Genomic DNA, 12,081 nt, shown 5'->3' with positions numbered 1-12,081 from the left:
TGATGACTTGGGGTTGGGAGGGGAGGATGATGACTTGGGGTTTGGAGGGAGAGGATGATGACATGGGGTTGGGAGGGGGTAGGGAGGGAGGAGTGGGGAGACTTGGGGATGTGAAGCCATATTTTACATTACGAGGAATTTTCACAGGTCCCTGCTAGTGTTCCACATTGTGTAAATAGGAGAGGAGTGGGTGTAGGAGAGGTGGTGGGGGTGGGTGAGATGTTGGTGGGTGGGTAGGGGGTGGGATCGAACAAGAAAAATCCACACATTTTCAGTGCTTATAGAAAGTTTACATCACCTTTCAAAATTTTCACCTTTTGTTTCCTTATAGCCTGGAATTAAATTGCATTAAATCAGACTTTTTCCACCGTTATTTACACATCGTAACCAACAACTTCCAAGTAAAGTGAAAAGCAAATTCTACAAATTTCAGAAAATTGATAAAAATACAAAACCAGAATATCTTGGTTGGATAAGTGTCCACCTCCCTTATAATCTCAATTGCAAATGAGCTCAGGTATAACCAATCACCATGAAAATGACACACCAAGTTAATTAGCCTCCACCTGTGTTAAATTGTAGCGATTCTGATTATTACCTCCACTACCAAAGGTGAAGAAGGTTATGTTTTCACCCCTCTGTCTGTCTGTTTGTTAATTGCCGGAATCCTTCGGATTTCGGCAATTCTGTTGGTCGGTTGTGTGTCATTCTGTTTGTGTCTGTGTTTGTTTGTGTGTTTGTTTGTTTGTTTTCCCGGTAGCAGCCACACCGTTTCAGCGATCATGACCAAACTCGGTACAGACGTCGGCCATGGCCAACTTAGACACTTGTCGTTTTTGGTGAATCTAGGTCAAAGGTCAAGGTCACCGAAAAAACGAAATTCTTATTTTCGCAATAACATCCGCTAAAAATGGTCGTATCGACTTCAAACCAAATCCAAAATGTGCATCTTCCAATTCTGCATCCAACCACATGTCTCATCGGGGTGTCACACCAACACCCTTCTTAGCGATCGGGAGTCGAATGTCGGGTCAAAACTTTCAAATTGCGATAAAAACGCCATTTCACGTCCGATTGACTTCCAAGTTATGATCATGACCAAACTAAGTGCTATAACTCATTAAACAGTAGCACTATCGACTTATAAGAACCAAATTGATTTCCAGGTTTTTGTTTTTTCCAGAGATCATGGAGATATGACAAAGTTATTCCGGCAATTCGTTGCTCAACGAGCAATTTCATTTGTTTGTTTGTGTTCAGGATATCTCAAAAAGTTGTGGACAGATTGGGTGTGTGACAAGAACGAACTGATTAGATTTTGGTGAAGATATGAATCCAGGTCTGATCTGATCATTCTTTAAGTGATTCTTCACCATTGAGAGATTGGGCCAAAAACGATATATAGCACAATTTCTTAAAAAGTTGTGGACCGATTCGTATAAAACTTGGTGGACACGTTGGGTGTGTGGGAAGGATGATTTCATTTGATTTTGAAGATCCAAATCCAGATCTGGATACGATAATTATTAATTTTTTTAAAGCAATTCTTCACCATCGAGAGATAGGGCCAAAAACAATATATAGCATGATATTTCAAAAATGTAATGGGCCTGATATGTTCTTGTGGACCACGCCTTGCGTGGCAGAGGTATGCGCTCCACTGAGTGCCCTTCTAGTTTCAGAATAAAATCAGCTGCTGCTGTATGTTTCATCTACTGGGTAGTGCATTTCACAGCAATGACTCTAGCTTTCAAAATATCTCTGGGATAAAGTTGTGGAAAGGTAAAGATCAGGGGGTGGGTATAAAAATATTTCAAAGGTCTTGAATATCTCTTGGAGCACAGTCAAGACAATCGTTAGGAAGTGGAAGGTGTATGGTACCACCAAGCCCCTGCCGAGATCAGGCCATCCCTCAAAACTGGATGACCAAGCAAGGAGGAGACTGATCAGAGAGGCCACCAAGAGGCCAATATCCACTTTAAAAGAGCCACATGCCTTTATGGAAAAGACTGGTCACTGTGCATCTAACAACAACATCCCAAGCACTTCAAAAATCTGGCCTGTATGGTAGGGTTGCAAGAAGGAAGCAATTACACAAAAAAGCCCACCTTGAGTACCGTTTTAGGTATGCAGAAAAACACTCAAGAGATTCTGAAGCCATGTGGCAAAACATTTTGTGGTCTGACAAAAGCAAGATGGAACTTTTTGGCCTAAATGGAAAACGTCACATTTGGCGCAAACCCAACACAGCACATCACCCAAAGAACACCATTTCTGCTGTGAAGCATGGTGGTGGCAGCATCATGTTATGGGGATGTTTCTCATCAGCAGGGGCTGGGGCACTTGTCAGGAAAGAAGGGGAAATGGATGGAGCAAAATACAGAAAAATCCGAGAGGAAAATCTGCTGCCCTCTGCAAGAAAGCTGAAATTGTGATGGAAGTTCACCTGTCGGCATGACAACAATCTAAAACACAGCAAAAGCTGCACTGGAGTGGTTCAGGAAAAAAGAAGATAAATGTCCTTGAGTGGCCCAGTCAGAGCCCCGACCGAAATCCAATCAAAAATCTGTGGCATGACTTGAAGATTGCTGCCCATAAACGTTCCCGACACAACTTAACTGAGCTTGAACAGAATTGGCGAGAAGAATGGGTAAATATTGCCCAATCAAGGTGTGCAAAGTTGGTGGAGACCGATCCCAACAGAGTCACAGCTGCAATTGCTGTAAAAGGTGCTTCCAACGACTCAGGGGGGTGGACACTTATCCAACCATGATATTCTAGTTTTACATTTTAAATTAATTTTATTAAATTTGTAGAATTTGTTTTTCACTTGGAAGTTGTGGGTTACGATGTGTAAAAAAGATGGAAAAAGTCTGATTTAATGCAATTTAATTCCAGGCTATAAGGCAACAAAAGGTGAAAATTTTAAAAGGGGGTGAAGACTTTATATACGCACATATATCCTCCCCCAAGACGTGTCTGACTCCCCAAGTATCTCTCCCTTGTTACTCCCTCCTCCGGTTTGATAGACATGAGCCTCGCCCTGGTGGAGGAGTTGCTCTCTTCATCAAAGACTATTTTTCACTCTCCATGCACTGCCCTTACTCCCTCACACCCCCAGGAATACCACTGGCTACAGCTTCCCCTCAACTCCCACCTCATGTTTATATGTGTACTGTACCGTCCACCTAACAGTGATGACTCCATCGACACCTCACTATCTGAAAACATGGACCAACTTCTATATTCTCTTCCAAACTCTCTCTTCCTCATATGTGGTGACTTCAATTGTCATGCCAGTTGGCAAGGTGTGGGTACCTCTCTCACCTGTCATGGCACCTCAGCAGGACTGACTCAATCGGTAAACTTCCCTACCCGGACCTCAACCAATGGTACTCCATCTCTTCTGGATCTGATTTTGACAAATTTCCCTGACAATATCTGCTGCTCTTCCTCCGCTCCAATCAGTTTTTCTGACAACGTCCTTGTCAAAGTGGACATCTCTATGGCTGTTATCAGAGAACCACCTCACCGCTGTCGAGTCTGGCATTTCACACAAGCCGACTGGCAGGGTCTCCAAGCAGCCCTCAAACTTATAGACTGGTCTCCTATCGCTACTTTCTAAAAACATCAACTCTTCCTGGGAATTGTTTCAAAGAAACTTGCTCTCCCTCATGCACAGATTTATCCCCTCTCATCTTCAGTTGTCCTACCCTTCCGCCCACCCTTGGTTCACTGAAGCTTGTGGTGAGGCAGTTGGCCTGAAACAACTTGCCTTTGCCTCATGGAAAGCAAACCCAACTGAGGGCAATCTCAGTTCCTTCCACAAAGCCCGGAACAAGTGTGTATCTACCCTCAGGAGAGCCAGAAAACAACATCTTTCTAATCTCAAGTCTGAACTCTCAAACCTCTCTACCTCCTCAAAATCCTGGTGGCATCTAATCAAATCAGTTTCTGGTGTATGTTCCCCCTCCATCCCTTCCCTTACCTCAAATGGCCGCACTGCTGATTCCACACGTGAAAAAGCTGAATGCCTAAACTCGGTGCTTGCAGCTAAATCTTGTGTCCAAAATCCATCACTTTCTCTACCCACCTTACCCAGTCGCACCCAACTGTCCCTGGACTCTGTGTCCTTTTCTCCTGACAAGGTGGAGAGCTTGCTGTCAAACCTCGACTCAGATTCTGCAACCGGTCCAGACGGCATCAGCCCACGTGTCCTAAAAGCCTGCTCTTCTGCTCTTCTGCTCTTGCTCACCCTCTCTCTGTTCGATTCAACCTCTCATTTGCTCAAGGCCATCTGCCATCTGCTTGGAAATCGGCAAACATCACTGCCCTGCATAAAAAAGGTGCAAAAACAGATCCCTGCAACAACAGACCAATCAGCCTTCTCCCAATCATCAGCAAGGTTATGGAATCCATCATCGCTTGAGACATCAAATCCTTCCTCTTCTCCAATGGCTTGATTTCTGATCAGCAATTTGGTTTCAGACCAGGTCACTCTACCCTGGATATGCTGCTTTGCTCTCCCAACAATGGATGGAAGCCCTCAATGCCGGACAGGAAATCCGAGCCGTATCCCTGGACAAATCACGTGCTTTTGACACAGTCTGGCACCCTGCCCTACTCACCAAACTCTCTTCCTATGGTATCCAAGGCATCTCCACTCATGGCTCGCAGACTTCCTCTCCTGTCGCAATCACCGTGTGGCCATAAATGGAGTTCTTTCATCCCCTCTTCCTGTCCAGGCTGGAGTTCCTCAAGGTAGCATTCTGGGCCCTGTTCTTTTTCTGGTTTTCATCAATGATCTCTCCGACTCTGGAAAATCCTCTATATCTCTTTGCTGATGACTCCACCCTCTGCCGTACTATCGGTCATCCCTCAGACTGGCAAGCAGCAGCTTCTTCGCTCACTGCTGATCTGGATAAAATCACAAACTGGTCCAACATGTGGAACATGTCTTTCAATCCGGACTAATCTCACACTTCCACCATGTCTCTTTGAAAAGACCGTTTAGAAACCCCTCCCCCCCATCCACTTTCTCAACAATCCTCTGGAAGAAGTCCTTTCTTTCAAGCTTCTGGGTCTCACTATCTGCCACGACCTTTCCTGGGAAAGCCACATTTCAAACCTCGCCTCCAAAGCCAGTCGCCGACTGGGAATCCTCCGTCGTGCAAAGTCCTTCCTCAGCCCACCTGAGCTCCTGACCACTTACAAAGCTTTTGTCCACAGCCTGATGGAGTACTGCTCTTCCCTCTGGGATGGTGCTGCTGCTGCCTCCCACCTTTCTCGGCTTCACGCTGTAGAAACCAAGGCATTTCGGATCATTGGCATCTCCCGCAATGAGGCTGAGTCTTTGGGCCTCTCACTCAATCACCGCAGGTTGGTCGGTGGTCTTTATGTCTTCTACCGTCTCCTCTCCAGCCTCGCCCCCCCCTGCTCTCTCTGCGATTTGTCCCCACCACATTTCCGCAGAGCGCTCAATGTTCGCCAACAACCCCCTTCTGGTAAAACTACCAAAATCACGAATCACTGCTCACCTTCAGTCTTTCATTCCTCTTTTTTCCCGCCTTTGGAATAAACTCCCTCACTCTATTCATTCCCATTCTTCCCTCCAGGCCTTCAAAACAGCTGTTCACCACCACCTCTTATCATCCCCCATCCAAATCCTCGATCTTTTCTACCCCCGATAATCCACCCAAGCCCACCTCCTTCAAATTCCCTGCTTTCCTTCCTGAAAGTCCCTGTAATGTCCATCTTCTATTCCCCATGTTCCCCGTCCCATCCCTCTCCCTTCCACAGATCTCCTAATATCTCTGTTCCCCACTGTTTTGTTCTTCCTACTCCCTCCCCTCTCATCTCATGCTCCCCTTGATGTGCGTTGTGTGTTAGCTCACATACGAGCCTCGACAAGGTCTACAAAAAACAAACAAAAAAAAAAAACTACGACTTCCTGGAAAAATATATTCTGCAACTCCCTTCAACATTAAAAACAAGAAAAAAAGCAAAGATTGCAGACCCTCACCAGGACTTGTTTTGTGTGGTGTGGAGTTTGTGGACTGGTGTTACGTAATTAGAGACATAATTAGAACTGCCACTTTATAAATGCTGGCAGTGAAGATTGGTTCAGCCATTTCGGAGATTTTTAAAGATTAAAAAAAAAACAAACAATATGGCTGCCAAATCACGTGATTGATGACATCAAAAAAAAAATGTGTAGACCATTTTATCCTGAGATCACCCTCAAAAATGTTCATTCTGATCGGATGTGGCGTTCTACGCATTCAATTATGACATAACAAAGACACCTACAAAGTCATAAAAATAAAAATAAAAATCACACTCATTCCCCATGAGGAATACTTACTGTGTGCCAAGATTCAATTTTTTTTCTTGGTGCAGCTTCAGAGATAAAATTTTTCCGTTTTTCCAATATGGCTGCCACACCACTTGACCTATGACGTCATAATTATCATTAAAGCATTCCACATGAGTCGTCACACCAATGGTGAAAATATCGTCTCAATCTGACCAGCGGTTTTGGAGAAAAACACGAAAGTTCTGTACAAACAGACAAACAAACAAACAAACAAGCAGTCATAGACTGGTACTTACGAAATCGTCAACTTGACCTGACCTTGTTTAATAAAAGCTGTCTCTTGAGAAGGTAGCGATGCAAACCAGAAGTTTCTACGATGATTCTGTACCAAACCATCAAAAATCGAATGTTTTGGATGTTTGACCTCACTGTGACCTTGACCTTTGACCGATTTTGACCAAAATCTAATCAGCACTAGCCATCACCCTCCTAAATCATGTGGTGTAATTTGACATTGGTAGCTTCTTCCATTCTCGAGTTATCTGTACCAAACCATCAAAAATCGAATATTTGACCTCACTGTGACCTTGACCTATGACCGATTTTGACCAAAACCTAATCAGCGCGAGCCATCACCCTCCTGAATCACGTGGTGTAATTTGACATTGGTAGCTCCTTCTGTTCTCAAGTTATCGTGACTACAAAGAAACAAACAAACAAACAAGCAGTCATAGACTGGTACTTACGAAATCGTCAACTTAACCTCTGACCTTGTCTAATAAAAGCCGTCTCTCGAGATGGTAGTGACGCAAACTACAAGTTTCTACAATGATTCTGTACCAAACCATCAAAAATCGAATGTTTTGGATGTTTGACCTCACCGTGACCTTGACCTTTGACCGATTTTGACCAAAATCTAATCATTGCTAGCCACCACCCTCCTGAATCACGTGATGTAATTTGACATTGGTAGCTTCTTCCGTTCGAGTTATCATTTTTTGGATATTTGACCTCACTGTGACCTTGACCTTTGACAGATTTTGACTAAAATATAATCAGCACTAGCCACCCCCCTCCTGAATCACGTGGTGTAATTTGACATTGGTAGCTTCTTCCGTTTGAGTTATCTGTACCAAACCATCAAAAATCGGATATTTGACCTCACTGTGACCTTGACCTTTGACCGATTGCGACCAAAATCTAATCAGCACTTGCCATCACCCTCCTGAATCACGTGGTGTAATTTGACATTGGTAGCTTCTTCCGTTCGAGTTATCGTGCCTACAAACAACCAAACAAACAAACAAACAAACAATCAGTCATAGACTGGTACTTACGAAATCGTCAACTTGACCTCTGACCTTGTCTACTAAAAGCTGTTTCGAGAGAAGATAGCGACGCAAACCAGAAGTTTCTACGATGATTCTGTACCAAACCATCAAAAATCGTAACGTCGACCGAAGCAAAAATCTCCATTTCTCCATGCAATTATTTTATGTTATTTTATCAATCACAAAACCGGAATATTCGGCCATCCACCAACAATCTTTCCATAATACGATGGCTTAGCGAGTCAGGCATGCGACGATAACCTTTATTGGCAGAAAAAAATGACTTTTAAACACCATCTTTATCGAAAACACCATCAGCGCGCACACGGAAAACCTTTACGTGATCAATGACGCCTCTGCTCGAGCGTGCTGCACCATGTGACGAGCTGTGACGCGGCGAGTGAAATATTTTTTATATCATCTTAAAACGTCTCCAAAACATCCGATTTTTACCAGAATTTCGACAACCCAGTTTTAAGCGTCCTAAGCGATCGCAAAAACCGAAGAACAAAATTTAAATTGAAGTTAAAACGAACTCGTAACATCGAGCGGAGCAAAAATACTCCATTTCTCCACATGAATTTACGGAATTATGTTTAACCTCACTGTGACCTTGACCTTTGACCGATTTTGACCAAAATCGAATCAGCGCTAGCCATCACCCTCCTAAATCACGTGGTGTAATTTGACATTGGTAGCTTCTTCCGGTCTCGAGTTATCGTGCCGACAAACAAACACACACACACAAACAAACAAACAAACAAGCAGTCATAGAATGGTACTTACGAAATCGTCAACTTGTCCTCTGACCTTGTCTAATAAAAGCTGTCTCTTGAGAAGGTAGAGACGCAAACCAGAAGTTTCTACGATGATTCTGCACCAAACCATCAAAAATCGAATGTTTTGGATGTTTGACCTCACTGTGACCTTGACCTTTGACCGATTTTGACCAAAGTCTAATCAGCGCTAGCCATCAGCCTCCTGAATCACGTGGTGTAATTCTACATTGGTAGCTTCTTCCGTTCTCGAGTTATCTGTACCAAACCATCAAAAATCAAATATTTGACCTCACTGTGACCTTGACCTTTGACCGATTTTGACCAAAATCTAATCGGCACTAGCCATCACCCTCCTGAATCACGTGGTGTAATTTGACATTGGTAGCTTCTTCCGTTCTCTAGTTATCGTGCCTACAAACAAACAAACAAACAAACAAGCAGTCATAGACTGGTACTTACGAAAGTCAACTTGACCTCTGACCTTGTCTAATGAAAGCTGTCTCAAGAAAAGGTAGCGACAAAAACCAGAAGTTTCTACGATGATTCTGTACCAAACCATCAAAAATCGAATGTTTGACCTCACTGTGACCTTGACCTTTGACCAATTTTGACCAAAATCTAATCAGCACTAGCCATAACCCTCCTGAATCACGTGGTGTAATTTGACATTGGTAGCTTCTTCCGTTCTCGAGTTATCGTGCTTACAAACAAACAAACAAACAAACAAACAAACAAACAGAAACGGAAGGCATAAATATACTTACGAAATCTTTAGATTTCGTAAGTAACAAACAGACAAATGAATCCAAATGCAATATCCTCTCCTTCGGCTGGGGTAAAAACCAATGGCACAATGGATAAAATAACATTGCATCGGAGAGGTGGTGGGGGGATGTAGGGGGGGGTTGGGGGATGTGGGGGGTGGGGGTGTGGGGGACTCGAGGATGTGGGGGGGGGACTAGGGGATGTGGGGGGTGGAGGGGGTTGTGGTTGATGGGTGGAGGGGGGTTGTGGTTGATAGGGGGTTGTGGTTGATGGGTGGAGGGGGTTGTGGTTGATGGGTGGAGGGGGATTGTGGTTGATGGGTGGAGGCGGGGAGGGGGTTGTGGTTGATGGGTGGAGGGGAGGGTTGTGGTTGATGGGTGGAGGGGAGGGGTTGTGGTTGATGGGTGGAGGGGAGGGGTTGTGGTTGATGGGTGGAGGGGGGAGGGGTTGTGGTTGATGGGTGGAGGAGGAGGGGTTGTGGTTGATGGGTGGAGGGGGAGGGGTTGTGGTTGATGGGTGGAGGAGGGGTTGTGGTTGATGGGTGGAGGAGGGGGTTGTGGTTGATGGGTGGAGAGGAGGGGTTGTAGTTGATGGGTGGAGGGGGTTGTAGTTGATGGGGGAGGGGAGGGGGTTGTGGTTGATGGGTGGAGGGGGTTGTGGTTGATGGGTTAGGGGGGTTGTGGTTGATGGGTTGGGGGGGTTGTGGTTGATGGGTTAGGGGGGTTGTGGTTGATGGGTTGGGGGTTGTGGTTGATAGGTTAGATGTTGTATTGTTGGGGGTTGTGGTTGATGGGTTGTATTGTGGTTGATAAGGTTAGAGGGGGTTGTGGTTGATGGGTTGGGGGTTGTGGTTGATGGGTTGGGGGGTTGTGGTTGATGGGTTGGGGGGTTGTGGTTGATGGGTGGAGGGGTTGTGGTTGATGGGTGGAGGGGGTTGTGGTTGATGGGTGGAGGGTTGTGGTTGATGGGTGGAGGGGGTTGTGGTTGATGGGTGGAGGGGGGTTGTGGTTGATGGGTGGAGGGGGTTGTGGTTGATGGGTGGAGGGGGTTGTGGTTGATGGGTGGAGGGGGTTGTGGTTGATGGGTGGAGGGGGTTGTGGTTGATGGGTGGAGGGGGTTGTGGTTGATGGGTGGAGGGGGTTGTGGTTGATGGGTGGAGGGGGTTGTGGTTGATGGGTGGAGGGGTTGTGGTTGATGGGTGGAGGGGGAGGGGTTGTGGTTGATGGGTGGAGGGGGAGGGGGTTGTGGTTGATGGGTGGAGGGAGAGGGGTTGTGGTTGATGGGTGGAGGGGTTGTGGTTGATGGGTGGAGGGGGAGGGGTTGTGGTTGATGGGTGGAGGGGGAGGGGGTTGTGGTTGATGGGTGGAGGGGGAGGGTTGTGGTTGATGGGTGGAGGGGGAGGGGTTGTGGTTGATGGGTGGAGGGGGTTGTGGTTGATGGGTGGAGGGGGTTGTGGTTGATGGGTGGAGGGGGAGGGGTTGTGGTTGATGGGTGGAGGGGGAGGGGGTTGTAGTTGATGGGTGGAGGGGAGGGTGTTGTAGTTGATGGGTGGAGGGGGTTGTGGTTGATGGGTGAAGGGGGTTGTGGTTGATGGGTGGAGGGGGTTGTGGTTGATGGGTGAAGGGGGTTGTGGTTGATGGGTGGAGGGGTTGTGGTTGATGGGTGGAAGGGGGTTGTGGTTGATGGGTGGAGGGGGTTGTGGTTGATGGGTGAAGGGGGGTTGTGGTTGATGGGTGGAGGGGGTTGTGGTTGATGGGTTGGGGGTTGTGGTTGATGGGTTGGGGGGTTGTGGTTGATGGGTTGGGGGGGTTGTGGTTGATGGGTTGGGGGGTTGTGGTTGATGGGTTGGGGGTTGTGGTTGATGGGTGGAGTTGTGGTTGATGGGTGGAGGGGGTTGTAGTTGATGGGTGGAGGGGGGTTGTGGTTGATGGGTGGAGGGGGTTGTGGTTGATGGGTGGAGGGGGGTTGTGGTTGATGGGTGGAGGGGGTTGTGGTTGATGGGTGAAGGGGGTTGTGGTTGATGGGTGAAGGGGGGTTGTGGTTGATGGGTGAAGGGGGTTGTGGTTGATGGGTGAAGGGGGTTGTGGTTGATGGGTTGGGGGGGTTGTGGTTGATGGGTGGAGGGGGGGTTGGGGTTGGTGGGGAATTCTGCCATTCCTGTGAAGGTAATGTATAAATCACAGGCATATCGCAAGAAAAATCGACACATTTGTCTTCCTGGAAAAAGCCATTTTATAATTACCTTCGATAAAAAATAAAAGATAAAAACCAAAAACCAAACCAACGTCATACTGGATTAAATAACACGATTGTATTTGTGATCTTTTTGCACAGTAAATCGCGAGTGAACGGTTCATGTTTAAGGTCTTTAATTCGAGTTATTGAAATCACCACAATCCATAAACAACAAACAGCAGGGAAAACGGAACAGATCGTGACGCTTCCGTGAAATACCTCGTACATCGGATTCCTTGAAAGGGTAAATCACGATTGTTGTCACTCAATCACTCGGTCGTCTCGAAAAGAGAAACTTTGAAGTTCCTCAATGACCAAAGAATTTCGAATTATGAACCCCACCTGCACCAATGCAAAGCTCAGCACGCTGCCGAGTTCCGCCAAACCCGGACTACGTCTTGACGTCACGGCATGACGTCCCCGTCACTGCATGACGTCATGCCGCTGGGGGTTTTCCCTCGGTATTTTATGTAAATTTTGATCATCCTCAGCAGTTTTTATTCTTTTCTGCACACTTCCTGTTATCCAAAGTTATACATTTATAAAACTGCTCAATATATTTCAATTTAGAAAATTCAACACCATTATCCCATCCTTGATCATATTTAATATCTGAATGTTATGATAAATGCCTTCAGTGTTATAATATAACTTA

At 46.0% G+C, this 12,081-nt stretch overlaps 1 protein-coding gene across 9 annotated transcripts in view; it reads right to left on the bottom strand.

The window, feature by feature from the left end:
- LOC147024417 (interferon regulatory factor 5-like) overlaps positions 1-11,872 on the bottom strand; it is an 83,220-nt gene extending 71,348 nt beyond the window's left edge. For 2 of the 9 annotated variants that reach the window (XM_085884334.1, XM_085884340.1), the window contains exon 1: positions 11,646-11,846. Coding sequence is in view for 2 of the 9 variants with exons in the window: in XM_085884339.1 (XP_085740465.1) it covers positions 11,646-11,654 (9 nt within the window). In the remaining 7 variants the exon portion in view is untranslated. Of the gene's footprint in view, positions 1-6,364; positions 6,447-11,645 lie in introns of those variants that run through there. The other 7 variants (XM_085884338.1, XM_085884335.1, XM_085884337.1 and 4 more) reach the window with 7 other exon arrangements.
- Between the last annotated feature and the right edge of the window lie 209 nt (positions 11,873-12,081).

This window comes from Eptatretus burgeri, chromosome 6 (assembly GCF_056783735.1).
Source record: "Eptatretus burgeri isolate ZD-2024b chromosome 6, Ebu_testis_v1, whole genome shotgun sequence".
Classification (NCBI taxonomy): domain Eukaryota; kingdom Metazoa; phylum Chordata; class Myxini; order Myxiniformes; family Myxinidae; genus Eptatretus; species Eptatretus burgeri.
The sequence above is the reverse complement of the archived record's forward strand: the minus strand, read 5'-3'. Positions and strand labels throughout refer to the sequence as shown.